The sequence below is a fragment of the Anopheles merus genome, chromosome 2L (assembly GCF_017562075.2).
Source record: "Anopheles merus strain MAF chromosome 2L, AmerM5.1, whole genome shotgun sequence".
Lineage (NCBI taxonomy): Eukaryota > Metazoa > Arthropoda > Insecta > Diptera > Culicidae > Anopheles > Anopheles merus.
The window spans coordinates 39,410,879-39,435,007 of NC_054083.1; the positions used below are offsets into that span (position 1 = coordinate 39,410,879).

At 43.6% G+C, this 24,129-nt stretch overlaps 1 protein-coding gene across 5 annotated transcripts in view; it reads left to right on the forward strand.

The window, feature by feature from the left end:
• The window catches only part of LOC121592865, a 112,145-nt gene that overhangs the window by 23,756 nt on the left and 64,260 nt on the right, over positions 1-24,129 (forward strand). Inside the window, exons 1-2 of one of the 5 annotated variants that reach the window (XM_041914716.1) lie at positions 16,832-16,981; positions 17,881-18,004. The exons of 1 other annotated variant lie outside the window; for it this stretch is intronic. Coding sequence is in view for 1 of the 4 variants with exons in the window: in XM_041914713.1 (XP_041770647.1) it covers positions 20,877-20,881 (5 nt within the window). In the remaining 3 variants the exon portion in view is untranslated. Of the gene's footprint in view, positions 1-16,831; positions 18,005-20,816; positions 20,882-24,129 lie in introns of those variants that run through there. 3 more of the 5 variants (XM_041914715.1, XM_041914717.1, XM_041914713.1) reach the window with 3 other exon arrangements.

A 24,129-nucleotide genomic window follows, 5' to 3' on the forward strand; every position in this document is an offset into this window, starting at 1 on the left:
CCCTCATGATATGTAGGGAAGTTTGGGTTTGTTTTGTCAAGAATATCGTTCAGCAGCAAGTCACCCCGTCCCGATGCCGATGAAAAAGGGTTGCAAAAAGGTAAACTTTGCCTGCCGTTTACCATTCCCGCCCCCGAGGAGCGAGGAGCGTGCGGAAAGTAAACAACGCTTCCGGAAGCGTGCTGGAAGTTTACTTTCACACCTGCACAGGGCTTCAGGCTGTCCCTAGTTTTCTACGCTTTGCGATCAGGTGAGCAAAATCTAATCCTGTTTTGCTACGGCGTATGAAAACGATACCGAAACGAAGGTGTTTTCCGTTCGAAAGCCGAAAGAACAATATTTTCACAGCACTCAGTGTCAGTGGTTGCGTGCAGGATCGACCCTTGAGTTGCTTACAAACGCAGGAAGTTTTGCAAAAACATACTTCCTTCCGGCAGAAATGGTTAACTGTAAAACTAGTTTTTAATCGCCACCATCAGTCATCATGGCTCGAGAGTGGGAGTCGTAAATCTCAGCACTAACTGCACTAATCACTGCTTTTTGTTTTGTCGATTGAAGAGAGAGAAAGAGTAGCTTACAACCTTCTGCGCTCTGCTTCGGTCGCAAATCCCGCGTTTGTACCCGGACCGAATCACAAACAACAAACGCGCCGTGATTGAGGAAGGAATTAAACTTGCACAAAAGAAAATTAATTAGTATTTATAGGGAAGTTTTATTGGATTTCATTGTGCTTTGGTTTCGGGTGTGTTGGACCTGCAAAAACAATGCATTCTGTGGGTGAAAAGGCAAAAGAAAAAGCAGCACCATGGGAGGGTTTTTTTGCGTTGTTGAAAAAAAAACTAGTAAACACTCTCTGGTAACACTAGTTGGAATGATTGTACACCATATCATGCATAACGATGGTTTACAAAATAATAAAAACATAGAACTAACTCGCTTGTTCTATTGATGCACAGTTAATTGCACTAAAGCTATACGCATGATCTCACCATCGGGACGGTAACGGCAAAGCAGCGAGAACTTCGGATGGACGCGACAAAAAGAAAATGCTGATCTATCATCTACGAAACTGTGCTCAGCGATTGTCAATTGTCAAAAACCAATAGCCGGATCTGCATTTTGATCAAAGTGAGTTGACATATCAGGTGGGCTTATCCAGTGCAATTTGACGTCTAAAAACGAAAATAGGGAAAAACCCAATTAGATCCATAATATGGTTTGACAATTAGATCCAGAATATACTGCGTGCTTTGATGATTGTTCTATGTTCTAAGTCTACCTTCAATTATCACGTTTAAACTCCAAGGAATGCTATATTTTGTTATGGAACAAACCGTCAATTTGTGTGTTGATGTATTGGTGAGGAAGAACATCATAAGCTCATCTGATAGATACAACTGTTGTCGTAAATATTCTGTTCAGTAATGCGTAGCGGAACTTGGGGCAAGTGTGCCACCTTAAACATTTCAAGTTATAACTCACTAAAACGTGTTTTTCAAAAGCCGATTTAAATCTCATAATCATTTTACATCTATTTCCTCACTTATAAATGAGTTTCGCTTGAAAAAAGTGCAAACAAAACAGTTTTTGAAGTGTTTTAAAAAGGGTTCAAAAAGACGTTATTTTTTGGGCTATGGGGCAAGAGTGCCACTCGTATGGGGCAAGACGGCCACCTGGTTAAAATAATGTTTCTTAGATAATTGGAAATTATTACGTTTATACCACTAGTATATGTATTCCTACATGTATTTAGTCCTCAATGAACCCTTTTTGACCACCAACTGTACCACAATATGGTTTGTTACTGTTCTGTTTTTCCGGGGTGGAATCCGCTCACAATAGCGCACCATTCCGCAGCACGCTACAACAATGTTTACATTTTTGACAGCTCGCGCCTATGAAAGATGGTGGCACACTTGCCCCAAACAGAGATGGCACACTTGCCCCAAAAGTTGTAACTTTTTTGAAATTGAATTTTTCAGTGACAAAAAGAAAGTTTTTTTCAACTAAATCCACAAAAAATTTCACGTTTTCTCAGCTGTACGGTGGTGTAAATATTTTCTCGGTTGATTGTTCGCATGATTTTTGAGAGCTTATTTGGTTGGATTAAAAATTATAATATTATGCTCAATTTTGACACTCAATATAAATCAGTTTAAAACAATTGGAAAAATCGATTGGTCTGTATGAAATTAGGCTCAGAATACCTTGTCATTGGAAAGCAACCAACTGTATACACAATTGATCATTAAACTAAAGTTTTTAAGGAAAAATGCTTGGTGGCCCTCTTGCCCCGTATGGCACACTTGCCCCCAATTCCGCTACAATATGATAACATTTTCAAAAATGTCAAAAAAATTTGGAATATGACATTTTGACAATCGTTACGATTGTTCCCGAATTCGATCGAGTTTGGGAAAGTGGCTGATAGAACAATCTGTAATAAACAAAGTATGATGTAAATTACTCCCCAAAGTGTGATGCAGCATTTTACGAGTGAAATACGAATGAAATATTTTACCTAAAATTGTGCTGCTTCATACAAAGTTCTATAATAAATATAGTAGATTATCAAGACAGTATGTTATATAATTATGGTCACTGACTTAAAGTGAACACAATTTTAGGCAGTGCATGAGATGCTGTTGCAGTGAAGATCAGCATCATTCTAATAGCAACAATGGTAAATGCTTCGTTCAGAACTTTTCTAACAGTTACTTTGTTTGGTAGTGTAATCAGTATTACACTCATAAGCACGACCAGATGTTGGCAATTATGTTTACGTAATTTATTAAATATTACGATTCTACACATTCGGGCACATTAGTGTGGATGCAAGTTTCTTTTCCAATCGCGCCACTTCTCTTACCATTGCAACCCTTTCCTTCGACCTATTAGCTAAGACGATGCACGAGACACTTGAGCAACTTGCAGCCGGGACAAGGTAAATTGTAAACAGGTCTTACGCTGCATCCTCACCCCACAAACGGTCGTGGCGTCGCGACCACCAGGTGCACCCTTGCCGAACGTGTACACGACCGCGCGCGAACCACCTCGAGTTGTTTGTTTCCCTCGAGTCTGTTGTGGCGCGTTGCACTGATGGGTGTAATTTATTTCAGGTGAGTCATGGTTTGCTCCCATCACCCAACGTCCCTCCCGCAAATCGCCCCATTGTTGATGGTGGTGGCGCCTTGGGATAAGGAGGATTTTCTTCCGGCGTCTTTCAACTCAAGGCGGAATTGGAGTGGAATGCTGCAAGTAGTGGACCGAGCATTAGCCAGCTGGGTACAATAGGGAGGGGGGGTGTATGAAATCCGAACCGAGCGCCCGCACTTGACAGGAAATTTATAAAACTTAAATTACTTTCGCTCGGAAGGGTGTGAAGTTTTGCTGGCTTTTGTGTGTGTGTGTGTGTGTGGTACGGTCGAATCGAGTGATCGATTCGTGGACGGTACTTTTAGTTCTCCACGGGCTGCCTTCGATCCCCGGTCGCGTGACCTTTTGTGGGTTCGTCGGTTTAGCGAAGAACAATAGGCGAGAACCAATGGAGGACCACAAAAAATCTTGCCACACTAAACACCCAAAAGGCTCATTATGGGAAGGTTTTTTTTGCGATGGTGTAATTCCCAAAAGGTCGCAGCACAGTGGGGCGACTTTTTCGTGCTGATGGAGTGATGTCGGATTGAGAACGTAGCGAATCGTTACGGGAGTGTATGTGATATTGATAAATTGTTCGCTTCGGGCGATGTGCAGCAGACCGGAATGGGAGGTGAAATGGCGTAGAACGGGTCACAGCTCACATGCCGCTGGAAGGATACCGCTCATGCCAGCCTTGGAGGTTCTGGAGCGTTGCTTGGAGGAGGAAAGAAGCTGTTTGATTTATAGCGAGAAAGTAAATGTTTGATGGAGCAGTTATTTGTATATTTGGCGTTTTTCTAACTAAACTTTTATTTGATCTAGAAACTAAAATCAAATAATTTTTTAATCCTTTTTTGGCGATTAAAATTATTTTCACATTTAAATTAAAAAAAGAAACGTTCCAACCAACTTGTTTGACATTTTTCTCTAGCTCTAATATCAATCAGATGCTCTACTCATCCACACACATGTGACACTGGCCACGCATCGGTGAGACTGTCACAAACCACTTTGCGTGTAAACATGGGACAACACCTGGCGCACACGGCTCACCGATAATTATTTATGCAACAAATTGATTATTAATTGATAACGATTGGGCTCCAATCGCTAACACCAAGTGGGCAGTATGTCGCTTCCCTCCTACGCTACGCTGCAGAGCGATTGAATAATTTATGCCACAGACGAGCGCACGCCGGACAAAGGTTGTGTGTTTAACAACAACAAAAAAAAAACTCCCTTAAAGTGCATGCTCGAAGGGATGGGTTGAGAGACGGGGGAAGAGTCCACCTAGCTGTGTTTGTGTGGACGAACCATGATCTCCGAGGTCGCCGATCGGACCGATGGGTTAATTGTGGGTGTTTAGCCGAGGTGTCACTTTCGAACGCAATTTGTTTAGCGCTGTGGGAGTTTAATCGAATTTCAATGTCGGTTGCCGGGACTGGGTTCGGCCCTTTCTGTTCGGGTGAGGATGTTTGCACAATACGGCTTAATGCAAATTCGATTACCTGTTAAACATGCCCCGAATGACCGGATCATGCCGGGCCAGACGGGTGGACCGTTTTGACGATGGTGCGATGGTTCTTAAAGTGAAAGATATGCGCAGACATCCCAGCGATTGAAACGGTCTGGTTGAATGAATCGTTTTAGAATAAAGATCATCATATCGTAATGTGGCCGTTTTAAAAAGAGATGAAGAACTTTAGGGACATTTTTAAACAAGCTCAAATTTTACGACGTTTGATTTGCTCGAATCCGCTTTGGCTCGAATACCGCCGCGTACGTTCACTTATCTCCCCGGCCAGCGAGCAGGAAAGGTCACGTTTGGCCGTGTAAATCTGCTCGACATTCCACATTCATGATCTCGTTCATCCGAAGTCAAACGAACCGAACGGGACAGACGATACCGGGACAAATATATATTATAACTAATTGAAATAGAACGACTTTGGCCCATATTGGTGTTTCGATGCGCTCGCAGGCGGCACTGGTGATGGTATGGTATGTCGTACGCGCCGGCAACGTGCCGTAGTTTAGATCGGAGTCGAGTCGAAATCGATAAGAATATCACGTAGCAGAACAATATCGTCCTGTTCGCTGCTCTCATCGCCATTGTACGGCACGCCACGTGGAAGGTACGCCTGTGCATCGGTACGTACTTGCGGACGGTTGAAAGACACGCGTTTTGGTGTGCTGCATCGCAGGGTAGTCTTCATAGCAAATGCCATCACATTACACAGTGAGACGGAATTGGTATAAATTTTGATATTTTTGTAACAAAACAATTCATTTGTGTAGTGCATTAAATTACTTCTTTGGATTAAATTACCGCTGCTCGAGATATTCGCCTAAAAGTGTGCAACTTGATTTTTATTAATATTTTATTTTGCTTAGTTTTTACTCAACCTTTTTTGATAAACTTGTTGAACATTTAAAACCTGGGTTAACGATATACTTAGTAATATTTAATCACTGTTATTTGAGAATGTGTAAGCTTTTAGGAAGAATTAGGCTTTTTAAGAAGCAATATTTGCATACTGTCAGGCGTTTAGCGTTATTCAGCATAAAACTGAAAAATCTTCAGACAACTTTAAGCAAGTTGTCAGCATTGTTTCATCGATTTGCCCACCGTGAAGCGACCCGTCTAAGGAAAAAGGCTTTCCGACCACTTTACAGCAAAATTGCATTCAGTAGTATCGTCACCAGCATACTCAACGCCTGCAGCCAATTCCACCTTCTTGCCACTTTCTTCCCCTTTCGGCTGCTCAATCCAAGGGATGGTGCTTACATTCCATTCTTCACTTTTCACCTAACTTTCGCTTCCTTCAGCATCATTGGATCGGTGGACGAATCCTTTTACGAATCATTCCTTCACTGTTTCCCGTCTGACCGTGCTGGTTTCATCGAAGAAACTGGGCTACAGAGGAACCAGAGGTGGGAACAGAGGTGGAACAATTCACTCGTGCAAGAGAAGCTCCGGAGAAGCGATTCCGTTTCTCAAAGCAATTCCGAGTTGGAAACCGAGAAGCTGGCGATGGGTGTGTATGTGTGATGTGCGTTCGACTCGTCTCCGTGCTGTGGCGACATTTAGAGACCGGGTGTAGCTGCCGGTTGAATGAACGGACGCCGAGAAACGTCCCAGCAGACGCTCCAACGCTGCGTGCGTGTGAGTGAGCGTGCAGGAGGATACTTATTATGATTCCATATGATACGAAAATCATTTCGAGTACGTGACATCATTTCGCTTCACAGGTTACATTCCGACCGGTTGCATGATGGCTTTTTCCGAATGTCGTCCGATAAGAGAAAAGTAACAGGAAAGGAAAGCAAAAAAAACCTCACGCCTTGATGGCTACACTTACAATTTCGACTCTCGACACGGCTCCAACCTCGCTCCAGAGCTTCGCCGATACGGATCGGAGAATGAAATGGAAATTTCATCGCCGACCATGAGCACCAGCACACCATTTGGACGGTTTTACGCACTCAATATCAAACCGCACCGAACGCGGCACAGTGATGCTGGCCCACTGGTCAAAACATCAGCACAGACTTGGAAGGGCAATTGGTTCGGCTTCGGAACAGTGAGCCACTTTTCGGGGCGAGATTGTAATTTGTTGGACTCGTGGGAGGGCACGGAAGAATGGAATCGAATTGGAAGTGAAATGAAGCGAAGTGACTTATGCGCCCGGTTCATCGGATTCACGCGGGCTGCGAGGAAAAACAAAACTGCAAAAGTAGCCTGCGATGGTCAATCGATGTGCCCAAAATCGATCGCATAGCGGAGACGGTTATGTGCGCTAGACCGTGAAAACTGCTGCTGGCGATGGGAGGATGGTTTAAAGTTTGCGTAAAGGTTGTCGGTCAGTGAGTGGTGGGAAAATGTTTCCATTGAGAGTCAAATAAATTGGTACAATTTAATTCTACCAAATTGATTTTAATAAAGTGATACATTTTGAATACAATTTTGTAGTCCCAGTTGCATAGAATACTTGTGCCATTTAATTACAATTTATATAGTTTTTTCCTCATACTAGCCAAGGATTGACCACATATTAAATTCATTTGCTGATTTAAAGGACGTTTTGTAGGGTCTGCGCCTTAAGTTATGCAAATTAAACGTTTAAAAGCTATGTATTTATATTCTCATAGCATACTTTCAGGCGTAATATTATTAGTACATTTTTGAATGGCATACTTTAAGGCGCGTTAAGGATGCATAAGACATTTAAGTACAATATCATTTGCTATATTTGATATATAAGCTTTTTACCAACTATCTAAACCTTCTCATTCAAGTTATGTGAAACTTTGCTCCAAAATCCTCTCCATTACCGTAACTCCTGCAAAAAGTCTTTAAAATCTTTAACCCATTTTTGTTCGATTCCCGGAAGGACAATCAACACCTCGAACGTTTTTGTGGACGACCGGTGCGTATCACCGCCTCTGCCCAACCCACCTCGAGCGCTATTGCTGTTCGGTGGAATTGTGATTTAAGTTTTACATTTACACTCAATTTACATTTCCCACACGCAGCAACAGCACACACATACACTTACCTTCCATCTCAAGGGATGCTCTTACTTCCCCCATGATAAAACGAATGGGGCTTTCCATCGAAAGGAGAAAAACTTCATTTTCACCGCCCGTTGTTCGGTCCCATTTGTTTCCCATCGAACCCGATCCACTGGCCCGATTGCTTCCCCGCAGGGGTAATGGAGTGTAAAGAAGTTTTGCATGTTTTACCAGTACCACCTTGGTCGAGAGGCAGCAGCAGCAGTATCCGTTTTCGGGTTCGTCTTCGTGCCACGGTCTTCTGGCAGCCGCAGAAAGGATGTGGGCAGTACAAGTTCACTCGATTGGTTAAATTGGCCATTGCGATTCGGACATTTGGCAAAGTGTGCCCGGGAGGCTTTTGTGCCGTAGTTTTGGAAAAGATTTGGTAGAAAGGGTTGTGACGTTGAGGTAGTGAAAAAGGCGAAGTTAAAGTAAATAATAAAATAAATATGGTTCTGTTGATGCTAGTAGCAAAGGTATTTACCATTTTAGTTGAGAAAAATCATACAATAGTAATGTTGCAGACGTGCTCCGTCCAAGAATTTCGCCGAAAATCTCTCCAAAATCTTGTCCCAAAACACACATTTCCTTTCATTGTCCTTATGTTTACATGCAAAGATAGAAAAGAAAATGTTATAATCGGTGAAACACGCCCGATCAAATTTACATCTTTATTTCCCGGCGAACCATAGCCCGGCAGCCCTTTAACCAGAGGGTGAGCGTTTGTCCTCCGTAGGTCGAACGAAACCATATTTATTGAACGGGATATCGTACACTTCCAGGACACCCACTGTACTGTAGTAAGTATGCTTATTTTTGTCTTTTTTTTACGTATAGCCTCATGCAATATAAGGGGTTTGCCTTGTCCTTCTCGCCATCCTGCTCTATCATCGTCCTGAATTCCGTTAAATAAAACATCATTTTGTCGTATCATTTTTATGGGACCCCGTACTGCCGTACTCCGGGGTGTTGGCACTCTGAGGGTTGGCATAAAATTTTATTACAGCAAATTGATAACAGCTGTAAATGGTGACCATCCTTTTTTCTGTTGTTGTTGTTTTCGTTCTGTGTTCGTTTGCATTTTTTCCACTCGTGAACACTTTCTTATGGACGCCTAGCAAGTTGCTGGAGTTTGCAACCGACCCATTGGCGAACAAATGTCGTACAGCGATGTGGAGTAGTGGCCCGTACGCAAAAAGGATTCCCTGCTGCGTCGTGTAATCATCATGAGTCTTGTGTGTGTGGTTGTTGCAAGATGGTACAAATGATTACACGTGCGGGGAAATGGCTCGCGCGATTTGGATACTAGCAACAACCCACCGACGACAGCGGATGATGATTCACAGCACGACCGGCACGAATGGGCCTGTTCCCTGCCGGTGCGTGTGTTTTTAACGATTATGGGGAAGAAAAAAGAGATGGAAGCGACTACTAGCTTTATTTATCGGCACATACATTTCGTTCCTGTGAGCGTTTTCTGTCCTGGAAATGGAGGTAAGTTTGAGTTCGGAATAGTATTTGGAATGGAGGGAATGGAGTGATAACGAAGGTCGTTAGCTGTATGTGAAAACATATTGATAAGTGACAGAAAAATGCGTTACTTAATTTACATAACTATTAAATCTAAATAGGAGAGTGTAGAATGTGCAAAAAATCATAGTCGTAGAGCCGATTGTATTTTTTTGTCTATTTGTCTATTCTTTTGTATATTTGTTATTCATAGAAAGTGTTTGTTGTCTTTTGTCGTGTTTGTTGTCGTTCATTCATTCATCGTGTTTGTTGTCTTTTTACTTATTATATTTTATTTAGTTCTGCGACGATAGGCCGGCCTATGTACTGATTCGTTAACATTTTTGATTTTGTTATATTTTTTCTGTTAAGTTTTTATTCACTTCCGTAATTATTTAGTGTTTATTATTTTATACGTTTTCTATTTATAGAGCTTATTATTGTTTCGTTTTTCTATATTATTTTTAAATTTAGTTATCTTGCGGTATAGCTTTTTTGGTCATTTTATATTTCTTTCTGTTAAGTTTTCATTCAATTTTGGATGTTTCTTTCTGTTAAGTTTTCATTCAATTTTGAATGTTTTAATATGTAGTCTTCTGTACATTTGTTATTCATAAGGGTTATCATGTTTCTTGTATTTTCATTTATTATTTTTTAATTAGCTTCATGTTTACTGATTCATTAACATCTTTTATTGTTTAACATTTTTACTGCTTCATTTAGTGTTGGTATTATTTATTCTTTTGTTATTTTGAATTACTAATCAGCTTTTAATAAAGCTTATCATGTTACTTTTTTATCTTTTGTTTTTATTTTAGTTATATGTTTATCAATCCATTTTTTTGCTTTATCTTCGTATTTTGATTATAGATATTTTTTCTGTTTAGTTTTTTATTCGGTATACGAATCATTCAATTTTAATTAAAATCTCAAAATTAAATTATAACTTTTTTTAAATTTGTGAGTTCGTCCAAAAATTTCACTTGCCTCAAACTTGCACTAGTGATGGCATTCGTCCCTGGAGAAGCTCTATCTCAGCCACGGCACGTTTGCAAAGGAATCCGAGTGATGACGCTCACAATTAACTTTATGCTGCCGAATTTGACCTCGGGCGCTGATTAAACGCTGCCCGAACATCGACAGTAGAGTGAAACATCGCAAGAACAGTGGAACCGGTACGTTGTAACAGCATTATGGAGCTCCAGTACCGTGTATTGCTTTAGCCACTATTCCACAAGGAGATTAATGTTTATTATTTAATTTTTCTCTCCGTTTTGTCCGCACATCGAGTACCGTGGTGTACGATTGATACACGGCTCAGCACCGGACGCTTTCCAGTTCGACTCGTTTCAACCCAGCTCTCGGGTTCTTCTGCTGCCTGAGGCTCACTGAGCAGGGGCGTTGGATGGGCCCTTCAACACGCTTTAGTGGTCACGGCTATCGGAAGAAAGAAGAAGGAAATTGATCTTGTGATGGTGATGGCGCGGGAAGTTTGGGAGCATGGAACCGGACCGAAGCCCGATAGCCGGAACAGAGAGAATCGGGTTACCGAAACGCTAGCGTGTAAAGGATAACGAAGGAATCGGTTGAAGGACTATCAAATTGATTTTTGATTGGTTTTATTCTATTATTGTATTATTACTTGTATCGCTCGCCGTATCGGTTTGGCTCGGGGCAAGCCATCGCTTTTCCTTTTCTTTCTCCTTTCCGTTCCGTCACAGTATCACTTGACACATCTTACTACAAAGATGACCCCGCTCTCTCGATAGTAGCCGACGAGCACGGGTAAGAATATTGTCGAGGGCTTTGGGGAAGTTTTTCCCAACCATTTCCGGCTCGGGTTTTTTTCTCTTCTTTCTTCGCACCGGAAATCCGTCAGTTCGCTGGGGGAACGTATCCGATAACATAATAATGATGAGGGAATCTGGGCTGATCGGACGGGATGATGTTACGCCTCTCACGGGAGATTTACGGGCGTACGCATCGTTCGGCTGGCTTGGTACGTTCATTGCAGCACCAGTACAAGTCAATCAGGGTGTAATTAAATTAGCTTGCGAACAATGGCGCAAAAGAAATCCCATTTTGTCGATGGTTTATTTAGTGCAGCAAAATGTTGTTTTTGCTGTACGAAGAATGGTTGAGGTTGGTAAATCGAGCACAATGAAGAGACGATTTAAGGTTGAGTGAAGAGACAAGTGTTTCATTTCTTTTTAATTTTGGGGAACTTCGTCTTGTGTTGTTTTAATAAATTGCAACTAAAATATGATTCTAATTGTGAAAAATTATCTTTTTCCAGGATAAAATAATTCATAAAAAATATTAATTAACTGCTACCAATCTTGCGCAGCTTCTAAGTCAACCGTTAACCACTTAAGAAGTTGATCCTAATTGATAAATCAATACAATAAGGAAAGAAGGTCGCCGCGGGGTAATGCGATGCTATTCCATCACGCCCTGTTCCCACCGAGATTATAGCCCGGAACGTATCAACCGTATCATATTTCCATTAATTAAGTCTCTACAGCCGCTGCTGCAGTCGAAAATAATCCGACGCTTTCAACGGATGGAGCGCCCTACGCACTTTGTGTTATCAACTTTGCGAATTTGTGCCACACACACACAAAGGCCTGAAGGTTGTGTCTTGGTGTAGAAATTAGCTCGAGCGATATTTGTCTTTTCCTTTCCTTCTGCCGTTTGGCCTGCCAGCCAAAAGGTAAACAGTTTTATCTCAAACACAAACACAGCTCTCACCGACTGGGGTGAGTTCTCTCCCGCTGGAGTGAGGTTTGATTTTTGGCGTTAGCTTGTCTGCCCCGCCATGGAGTGTATAAGGACTCTTACGCCTGTGAAGATGTGACGAGACGAGCGTCACAAAGCGAAACGAAGACACGAGAGCATATTTGGCAATGATAATATTTGCCCAACCCGCATAATGTTCCGTTCGGCGGCTTATGGCACTGTGCCAGGCCGTTGCCGTTGGTGCTGATGATAAATGCTGTAACATTTAGCTTGCAACGAATGCCGCCGATACGCGGCCCGGTGTTGATACGCGAGCTGCTGCTGATGCTGATGTTTCGATGGGTCGATGGTGTACGTTTCACACGCGAGACAGATGCCGGGGGATGATATTTTCGATGCGGAAAAGTATCTCCACAAAAGTGTTTGTCGATTTGTGTGTGCGTGTGTGTGTTGTGTGGCTTCTTTTGGTGACCTTTCCTTTACACAATAAGGGCAATTGATGGTACAAAACCGGGGCAATGGATTGTGCGTTTAGATTCAATTATTGCATCGTTAGTGGTGTCACAGATTATGGTGATGATGGTGACATTTGGAAGCGATTGTTTATTAGGGAAGTATGAGTGAGTGGTGGGATCTTATGGCATATTCTTTAAAGCGATCATGGTGACATTTGGTGGGTACTAAATATCAATTGATAGATATTAAAGGGAACAACATCCAAACATGGAAATTCTAAACTTAACGGCTTTTTGTCGGTTGGGTCAGATACTGACACGATCATAGTTATCTGAAAGTCGTTTAGAGCTGGGATACATAGGGTTGATTCTTTTATATATCAAGTCAGTTATAAAGTAAATCTTCTGGGAATACAAAAACAATATATTCCATGTTTTGTTGAATAACTTTAAAAATCGTTCACCGAATGCTAAGCCAACTTCAAGAGGTCGTGGACACATTTCAGAAGAATCCTGAAAAGCAATTGTATGCTACACCTTACACAGAGGCGACAAAGTTGTCTATTTTATAGATTTCTCGGTGCTTACAATCCATGAAAATATTGATTCTCAACCGGACCGATACTTCACAGCAAGGAGGGACTATCCGCATGTGTCGTTCTAATATGTTCCGTAAGATTGAAACCCTTCAATTTATGGATGTTAAGACATTAAAGTGTTTCCAATGATCCACTAGCTGGGGAAGCTCTTCAAAGTTTACAAAATAGCCATAATTAAAGACGATACCAACCATCCGCCTCCCCTCTCTCTCGTATATTCATTCACGGTGCGGGTGTAAATACCCCATCAACTTGTTGACAAACGCCACCAACTAATCCTACGGCCTGCCGCCTGTCGGACGATTTTTCACGCCACGTCTGTTCGGCGGATGATAAAGGTCCACGCGACAACGACGCGACTGGCGGCTGAGGTTGAGTTTTTGATTAATTATACACGGTACACTTGTCGCTTAGTCGCTGCCGGCATCAACTGCAGCGAAATCCCCTTTCCGGAAGATCCGCTAGATCCTTAACAGCCAGTAGCTCCCGTTTGTTTCATCATCGAAAAGGCCCAGGCGCGAACCATCACCAGGCCGGCTCCAAAATGCCGACTTCACGCCTCACTTGACACAGGACGTTCACCTTCGATACGCGAATAGCCTCATCACTTGGTGGCGCAAAACCCCACGGCCGGAGACGCGCCGACCCGTGAAAGCTTCGAATGTCAAGTGCAGTCGGTATCGTAAATCAATCATCCAATCAACTCCCGCAGCTGGGAGGGGTGGAAGCTCTATTCTAGCAACTTTCCAGCACCGGTTGCCCGATGGAAAGCAGTGGATTGCATATGCCGTTTTCCAAAGAGGAAGAAATGAGTAAATAAACGAGGCACTACATCAGGAGGTGCGTGATTGACGGTTGCTTTATTTGCTGTTGTTTTTGCAGTATCATGCAGGCTTTCTCGTGCGCGCTCTCTCTCTCTCTCTCTACTGTGTTGGAGTTTGGAGTCATTTTTCCAGCTTAAAAACACTCGTGGGGATCTGGCGTGTATAGGAGCGAGAGAAAGAATGCAGGCCAAGATTTATTCAACCACATGTTGACAACTGGGGTACGCATGCGGTACAGGTGGTGGCAATAAAACGGTAAAACAGTTGCAATAATCATTTCCCGACGACATCAAACCAACTACCAAAGGTATCTTTAAGCGCACGAGCGATGCGTTCCGGGTATCTTTACGCATTCAAACGAAATAAGAATCGTTTGGAGCGGGTCTGGAGCACAGTACCTTGGCAGTTATCGGTAGATTTATCGCACTTCGGGACGATACTTCCCGGTGATGAATATGGTTCGAGCGAGCAAAAGATCACCGAAACGGTCGCATTCCAAATTACCTTACCAGCTACGAGTGGGCAAAGAAAGAGTGTGTGTTTGCTGCCGGGTGTGTATGCAAAAGTAATTTCGTGTGATATATGTATATGCATGCCGGTGGGTAGGTCGTAAAGGGGGGAAATATTGCGTGGCACCGTAGCTGGTGGTTGGGTTGAGGTTTATTTACCGCCCGGAAGTAACAATTCCTGGTAACGGTAACTGGTTTTGAGATCGTCTAGGGACACATTTAGAAGTCGATCGGCGTGTTTGTTTAACGCTTTTCAGGATGCGACTCTGAAGGATCGGCTGTTTTGAAGGAAACCTGAGAGTGAGATGACAAGAAACTGTTTTTTATTAAGCTGCATTGGATCGATTGATTCAGATGCTTTTTTAAATTCCACAAAATTATTTACCAAAGTTTAGAGAACTGCCTACCCAGAGTCTTTGATCTATGTCAATTATACTGAGTGATATCACTGTACTTTTAAGTCCTAAGTCTATATCTCTAAGCTGTATAATGCATTTTGAACTTGATTGCTCTTGATCATTATGTGGATCTGCAAGACTCAACTACAGTCAGTATTATCCAATATTTTAGTTATTTAGGAATATCATTTAATTTTTGAGTTGCTCTAATTGTTGAGTTGAGTTCGTAGTTGTGTTCTGATAAGTATTGCACCGGATCCAGTAGTTGGTTTTTGGCGAGCTACGTAAAGGATACATAAGATGCCCCTGCTTCGGAAGGTAATGCCCTGAAGCCAAACGTTGGTACCAGGAGAACTCTCCATATGCATGTCACAGTTGTGTCCTGATAAGTGGTACGCCATATCCATTATTTGGTTCTTGGCAAGCTACGTAAAGGATTCTAGAGAATACAATTGTATTCCATGGAATATGATCCAATTGTTCTTGATGAAGCTATGTTGGTCGCCTTGGGTGTGTGTATGACTCGGTGGGTTTTGCTGAGGATTTTCCGATGCCACACAATTGCTCGCACAGTATATTTCAATATACCTATCAGAGTAATATTATCGTTAAGATACTTCCGATACTTCTCAAACCTGTGTTGCTAGATTCTTAAAATTGATCGATCAACGAAGGTTAATGACTGCTTTCTTCTTATAGCATTATTCAAGAAGATGTCGTCTGAGGGTAATGAGGACAGGAGATCATACTGAGGATGAGGATCAGTGTATGTCACTGAACTGTCGCCGCGAGACTGATCATTTAGGTAAAATAATGACAGCACTTAAATGCAAGATTTTCTTGAGTCGTAGGGTCGTTTTAGAATACAATAACCTTAATCCGTCTCGGTTAATATTTATCTCTTAGATGTAATTCGCATATTTTCACCCGAAAATTAATTAAAATCTTTGTACAACCATATTCGAACAACTAACTTAATTTGATCCATGTCCCATATCATTTATCCCAGTTAAAAGTGTTAACACTACTACGCAATCCTTCCAGCCGTCCAAGTGCGCCAAATACCGGTCCAGCAAAGGGCGGATGCTGAGGCGTGCAAACGGCGTCATCCAAGTCACCGGAACGAACGAAGCGCGAACCGTTGCGCAAAATTACACCACAAATTCCACGCCCGACAGCCATCCATCATGCGGCAGTAACAAACGATGACCGGGGCGACATTGCGAGTGGTGAGGACCAGGCAAAGGTAAACACAGGCGTTCGGGCAAGTGTGGTTGTTTTTTAGGCAGTGCTGTGTGCTGCGTGGGAAAAAACGGAACCTACCTTTATCCCCATGCCTCCGGTCGGTGTGACCACATGATGATGATTTTCACTTCTCAGTGTTGAGTAATCCCCAGCGGGAAAATTCCATCACCCGTACCCGTAGAGACGACGCGTGCCAATGTGTGCCGTTTCGCTCTAGCGCTTCCTTTCCTCCGTGGAGAATTGGTGACTTGCTGGTGATGCCTTTTTTCCCTTCAGTCGTTTCAACTTTGTCGCACACACGCGTACACAGCCACACGGCAATCTTGCACCCGGTGTGCGGGCGTACTCTCGCAGGGCTGGCGTCCTTCGTTTGTTTACACTTGTTTCTACCTTTTTCTTATCACGGTTTTTTGCTCCCTCTCTCTCTCTTTATCTTATTGCCACTCATCTCACTCGCACGTTCTAAAACCGGAAAAGTGCGCAGAACGGACGGCGCAAAAACCGAACCGAAGCCAACCCACCGCCACCGGGGGATGGTTGGAGAAAGTCCTGCTCCATCCACGGTACAGCAACAATAGGGGAAAACCTCCCCAACTAATCAGATGACAGATGGTGTTCGAATGGTGCAAGCGAAACACAGCCGCCCGGCCGAAGGTAAACAAGTTTGGCGGCCAAAGTGCGCATACGCGCAAACGAGGACGGTTCAGAGCTCTGGTCGGCCACTTCGGCCGCGCTTTTAAAATAGCGTACGCGTCGTGTGTTTGTTGGTTGATCCGGCTTGTACTTCGGGTTCGCCGGAAAAAAGCCGAAACCCTAACCTATCTCGCGCGCCCATCGAGGGCCGTTTGTCGGCCGGCGAAGACACCAATCCATCCTGTTCGGTGTGCATTACCGTGTCGCACTGGTTTCGCCAGTCGGTCGCTTTCATTCGAACGAACTAGACGCGTTTTCTGTCGTGCAGGTGTGTTTTGACGTGCCACTACTACGTCAAGCTGACAGCTGAGTGCTGTGAGTCATCACTGTGTACGATCGCGATACTTAGTTTAGTGTTTAGCTCAAATGGTTGAAACTTTTTGATGGCTCTGGCGCAAAATTTGTGTAAATTTAATTGCTCGTTGATTTTGGGCAAAGTTGTGTTAGGTCGGGAAGAAGTGTACTAGATCGTAGTAGGCTCAGTAGGCCTAGTATACAAAGGATCCAACAATAGATCTTAGTGTCTATTACCCGGGGAATTTGTTGGGAGTGCGAAATCATTGCTATTGAAAATTGAAGCTTCGAAAATTCCCCTCCAAAGCTGCAACATCTCACTCAAGTGGCGCTTGAACCGCTCAATCGAGGATCACGAAAACGATAAGTACCAAGTACTGCTGATAAACCCCCGTCAGCTCAATACTCTCAAACAGTGTTGACTATAAATCACTGCGCTCTGCGGTGGGGCGATAATCCGCGGCACTTTCCATTGCAAGTAAAAAAAACACAAACCCAGCAGAATCAACATCGAGAAACGAGTTAATCACACACTCCACCAGCAGCACTTCTGACACTCATCCTCAGTTGGCGCTGCATCGGGGGCTGCAGGTGCAGGTGCTTATTAGTGCCGGTAGGCTCACGCGTGAATAGTTGCAGTGGTTTTTTTATTCTCCTCCTTCTACATCTCACTCCTCCCCCGGTACTCCTCAAAACCATAATGAATGTAATCGAGTGATTAAAGCGTGCGGAACGTCGGGAGCGTGAAGGTGGGTCGTGTTTTTGTGTGTAACCGGGTCAAACGGTTGTTGTGGTTAAAGCGTGCATATCATTTGCGTTTGTGCCGGTGTGTGTGTGTGTCTGTGTGGTTGGCAAGTGGTTGGTGTGCAGGTTGCACATGTAGGTGTGCACAAATTTCATTACGCTTTCCCATTTGTCAGACACGTGCGTTGTGCGTTGGAGTCTAGTGTAGAACGAGTATAGGAGCGCGTTAGGAGGGCGTATCAGCAACAGCAGCAGCAGTCTAGCACCCCTGACTCCTCTCCTGGGTTTCGTCTTCCGCAGGTATCTGTTTAATGTTTAATTTCATTAATATTTATTAGCATTTAGAGAGCGCTCACGGACGATGCGCAGACGGGCTGCGAAGCGACACTATGGCAACCACGGCCTCCTTAAATCAAAACCGTGTCGTTTTGTACGCAAGCGACAGACAGACGGTTTGCAGCGCAGCAAAGGCTTCCGGTATGCAAAAATAACAAGCGTTAGCTCCAGACCCTTTGCTGACTGCGAAGAATGTGTACCGTGGCCTTTTGACGAATGGATAATCCCTCTCACCCCGGGGTCGTAAATTATTTCAAACGACAAACGACTTCCACCCCCAATTGTACCTTCCCTCCGTTTGGTGAGTGGATCGACAGAGAGCATCAACGGCTTCTTAAGAGAGGGTGGCTGGCTTTGAGTGGTTTTGTGGTAGGGCGGAAGAAGGGGGAAGAATTTTTCACGCCTTAGTGGAAAAGTGCCGTGCCAACAAGCGCAGCATAGCTTTAGTTATTTAAAGTGTCTGTGGGAGGACGAGCTGGTAAACACGTTCCTTACGGACGCTTAAGGACGACCTCGGTTTGAGGTGGTGGTGTTTGGTGGTCGGTGTGTAGAAGCATCAAACGCCCAAGGCCCGAGATACTGCTGCTGCTGTCTGCTTAGAGGATTAATTAAACGTAACCTCAAGATCCGTTGCCGTAGAGCGGTGCCGAGCGTCAAGCAGCGCTTCAAAGCATTTCAATCCATCGCACCAGGTCACTGTCTGATGGAATCATCGGCCGGGTCTCGGTGAGTTGTATAATTTATCGAAGAAAAGTGCGAAACGGTGAAGCACCCTCCCCCCCCTCAGATGAAGTGATGGTTTTTAGCTTAATATTGCATGCACTGAAGCGCATGCTGCGAATGCGAGAAGGACGTACTGAATGCAGTTGTGTAGTGCATTAAAACTCTGTGTCATTGACGAGACCTTTTACGAGCAGAAATGAAAGTTTCAATAGCTTTGCGGAGTGATCTGGAATTTAATATGCAGTAAAATAACAACAGAAATTTCAAATAATTGATAATTTTGAACAAAAATGCCAAAAAGCTTGCTAAACCTAAGAAAAACTCAGAAAACATTTTTTTCTGAATTAAAAAGAAGGATAAACACTTGAAACATAAATGCAAAAAATATTTAAAATCGTTTTAAAAAATGTATCACAACTGTTTTATGAAGATTTTAAACACATTGAGAAGGACGTTTTAGTGCAATTCAATATGGTCAGCGCTTCATTCCATTGTTTATCCTAAAAATTATGACAAACTTGCCATAAAAATAAGCTCAAAGTCACGTTTCGTCATAATGACGAGAGCAAACAAGCAGTGTGGTGATTTAGTTGTGCTAAAACCATCGCAACGCTGTATCGATTTTGTTTGCCCTCAGTCTACGGCTTTTCCCCCCGACCAGCATAATATGATAATCAATAGCGAGGATGCACCCATTAGTGGTCAGTAGCTCGTTCGATGGAGTGAGAAAAAACACCATCCCATCATCATCATCACGACCATAATAAAACCATACCCACACACCGACCTTCAGCAGTGAAGGTAGAGTTGGAGCTGGCATACATTTCCCAGCATCAGCAGTGGGCGACAAACTGCTGCGACCATCCTGTAAGTGTAGCGCGTTTCCCATAATCTCCCACTTTACCGTAAATAATCGATGCATCAGCAGTGTCGCCCCACACAACGAACGGCATTAGAAATGCAACCTTCAGGCTGTGGTGTTGGAATTTGTAATGTTGTGTGATGTTTTTGGTTTTTAGAATTGCACCCTTAGTGAAGTGAAGGGTAGGTCCCTACCGTAGACGGCGCCCTCCTCTGTGGCCGGAGTGGAATTCAGTGTATGTGAACTCCCCCAGTCGTAGATTTATGGTGCATGTCGTAGCAAATGAAAGGATTCCCCAAATTTATAAGCTTAGGGAATGGTGTAATTGTGTCACTGTTTGTAGCACTGGTTTCTTCTTCCGGAACAAATTTGCTCCAAGAACTCAGACGCAGGATCTGGTGGAGATTGTAATGCCACCATAGAACACCACACTCACTTGAGATGGGGGTCGGGGATGGAACAATTTCAATTTCACCACAATTAGTCCAGAACATGAAGGGTACGATATTTATATATTTTTGCATTCATCAAAATTTAGAAGTACAGGCATCCATGAGTGTGTGTGTGTGAGTGTGTTTGAAATGAGAAATCATAGTGCATAGAATGATTCCAGTCGAAGTGGTATAAATGGAGAAACATTGCCAACGTCCCAGCGCGTGATGCGTCCTGTGGCAGTAACAGGAAAATTCAATTCCAGCTGACTCGATGAAGTTCTGACGGGGGGTAAATTGTGTCTCCATCACAATTGAGATGCTCTGCAAGCATGGAAAAGGTTAGAATAATGTGTGAGGTGGAATGAACCCCGAAGAAGATGCTGTCCCACACGCGTCGTTAGTCGTCGGGAAGTCCTTCGGGGGGTAAGAAACGGCACACGACACACGACACTTGGAAAGCATCTTGGTGCACAGGGCTTGGTCGTCATTGCAACTCAATTTCCCCCAGCACAACGACATCGTTTCCCAATTAGGAATCGTTGCAGTAAGCAGTAAAACTTTCCACTGTGCAAGTGTAGCGACAGAGAGTTCTGTGCTGGAACATAGCGGTGCGAACATATTCTACCGATGCGCTTTAACGCTTCCGGTCGCACCGGTGTCGGTGTGAAGCGTTCGGTTTATGAATCTATTAGTGTTCTTCAGGATCGAGTGTGTGTGTGTGAGAGAGAGAGGATAGTGTGCAGTTGCTGATGAAGTGAGTAGAGCAGGGCCCAGTCCGCAGGTGTCCGACAGGTGTTGGCCGTGAGCTAAGTGGATAATGAGGTATGCTAGACAGTGCGGATCGGGCATGGAAGGAAGTGGTTTTGGAAGCAAATTTAGTAGATCCTCAAGATGATGGTTATGTTTTAGACTTGATTGAGAGCTTAAGGTGATTAGTGGTTGATAAATGAGCACACCTCAAGCTAGTGTCCATGATTGAAAGAAGCTTTCTTTAGAAATATGAAGCATTGCTTCAATAATGTTCTAAAAAAATGTTGTTTTACAGTCGTTGTCGCTAAATTTTGACTCTAATTAACCCGTTTTTGTCTCAAAGACACCAATTTTTGACAGCTTGTCACATTTTTTGTCTCGAGGGCACCAATTTTTGACAGTACGCACCAATGTTTGACTCTAAGGCATCAATTTTTGACTGTGAGTCAATTGCTTTACTTACTAAATTTTATACAACTTCTGACACTGTGTGTTCCAAAATGATTGAAATTACGTGAGGTAGTGAATAATTTCATTAATATAATTTCAAACATAACAATCGTTTTGCCTATTTTGGAAGTTTTAATGGAATGACAAAAATTGGCATGTATTTTTAGTTGTAAACAACGGCTCTATAATTTATTAAATTTCATATTTTTTTTTCAAAAATTCAATCGAACTAAACGGGTTTTGTATTGTTTATGTGATTTAAAAAATACAATTGTCAAAAATTTGTCTGCAAAAGGGTCAAAAATGTATACGCACTGTCAAAAATGTATGCCTTAGAGCTAAAATTAGGTGGCAACGAATGTAATAATTAATAATATGCTTACATGTCACCAAAATGATTTTTTCTAATTGTAAGACATCTATGATAGTGAAATCTCTTAATCAAAATATTTGCCGCATAGTTGTGTGTGCCGTATTAAATTTGCCTACTTCCTTCATTTGCCCTTTTTTTGCATCCCTCACACATTGGCGGAACAATTGCGTGCAGCCTATTATTAGAGTCTATTGACAAATCCCCTCTTTGCGCGCTCAAATCACAACATGAGGAGCGAAACGTGTCGAACGTCGAAATTTGTTGTTGATTCAATTCCAACCAATTATGCTAATTTGTTGCCCGAGGGCGGAACGTCAACAAGCGCGGCTATTGCGTGTGCCAGCAGCGATCGTGCGAGTTTTAGAGAAATGGCCGAGAGAACTGGTTTGGCACAAAAAAAAAAGCCATGCCCCTCTATCGCAACTGGTACGCCCAGTCTAACTGTGAACTGTACTTGAAACAAACTCGTGCCGGGTGCTTTCTGCAAACCCCTCTGTTTTCCGCTCCGGTTCCAATTGAACGGTCAAACATTTGACAAATCAACAGTGGTCGAACGGATCGAACCGGGACCGGACGCTCGATGCTTCCAATTTCAGGATCAATGACTGCAGGAGTGCATTTCAATTTGTCTGTGTGTTGTTCTGTGTCCGGTGCTTTAGATTCGTGCGGTTGGGGTGCTTGTGAAGTGTGCCTCTTTCTGTGGGTAGGACTGAGAAAAAAACTGCCTGTTTCTGCACACAGCACGAGCCTGGATTGATGGTTTTCTGGCGGTTGACTCGACTGGGAGGCCGTGTCGAGTGTGCTCCCCTTAGCAAACGCACCAAACTCACACGCACAGCACAACAAGCGACAGTGCAATGCAACAATCAGCAACAGCAGCGTGTCCAAGCCGACAGCCCCGCCGGGAAGCCCGGGGTTTTGAGCCCGTTGTTGGTTTTTCAATTAAATCTGTCAACCGATGAGGCCAATCCGGTACAGCGAACCGTCCTCTTCCGTGTTTTTGAGGGGGGGGGGGGCTTGGGCGGCCTGTGGGCCACAGCGAGCTGACGCCGTTCGGATGCCATTCGGCACATGTTTCTGACAGAAGCGTCTCCCCGGCGCAGCGAGTGCAGCGAACGTTTGAACACACACGCTACGCTACTGCTGGGTTGGATACAAAAACGGGTTTGCACGCTTGCACTCGAACAACCGCCCAGTCCTGTCCAAATGTTCCAAACACACGGCCACAGATGCGTGTGTGTGTGTGTGTGTGTGCAACCGATGTACGACAATCCGAAACAGTCCTGGTTGGTTTTGCAGCGACGCCTGGTTGCTGTTGTTGTCGTGTATGTTTTTGTCCGGTGCAAACAACTGGCCAACAGTGCAGCCGGACGGCAAAGTGCAGCCGTTAGGGTGCGGAAAGCGTGTTTCTAATGTTAAAATTTTCCAAACGGCATGTTATGTTAATTGAGCGCACCATTACATCTGTGCCATCGACATCGACATGTCGGCTGCATCGTGCCTGTGCAGTTTGTTGCGATGAAGAAGTTCGATGACGACGATGATGATGAGGAGCCGGGCCATCAAGTGCAGCTTCTAGTGGGCGCGCTTGGGAAGCATTGTATTTTTCCGCACAAGAACCAGTACCAGTAATCTGTGCCAATGGTTGAGGATGTAAATGAAGGAAACATGTTGCCGTCGGGAGGGCTCTTGAACTGTGGGGAAGAAATTGATAAATGATTTGATTTATTACCCTCTGCGCTGGGTTGTTGAGCAGCTGGAATGGAGGGACGTGGTTGGTGGTTAGTTGTTGCGAATTACATGTGACATGTGCGTTGTTTTTCTTCCGTCGACAAATTGCTAGCATTTACAAGGCGTTCATGCATTATGGGGAGCTTTGATGAGTCTTTGCAGTGTCTTATGGCGTGGAGATGGACCAGGAAAGCGAATACGATGTTTGTTGCATCTCATTTCTTGGAAATATCATATTAAATTGTAATACAATGTTTCTTATTGGAAAAATAATATTACATGTAATTAAAGCTTATAGTGTACATGTTTGTCAATTAACATTGGAACCCTATTAGAAAAGGAAACAGCATTCTGCTGTCGATTTAACTCACCTGAGCTGTCCCAACTAGACGCTGACAAGCGATTACTATCTGGCCTTGTTAAGCGTTACGCATCAATCTCCTGCTAGAACGGGGCGCTAAAACGGTATCAAACGGTTTGAAGTGGAGAATGGGAGGAGGCGAAACAAATCCGAAACCGACAGCAAGCACCATTGAACGAGATTGAAACACACCCATACACATACGTACACTCGCATAAAGTAGGTTGGACGCGCACGGGCAGTGAAAAGCCACACCAATTTAAAAACTGTCACTCGCGTGTACGGCTGACAGACACCGACTGTCAACCGTTTGTCAACCGGCGTACGGGTAGATTGTTGGGGCTGGTTTTTGAGGTGTGTAATGTCTCGATCTCGATCGGCAATGGGCGGTGGTTGTGTGATGTA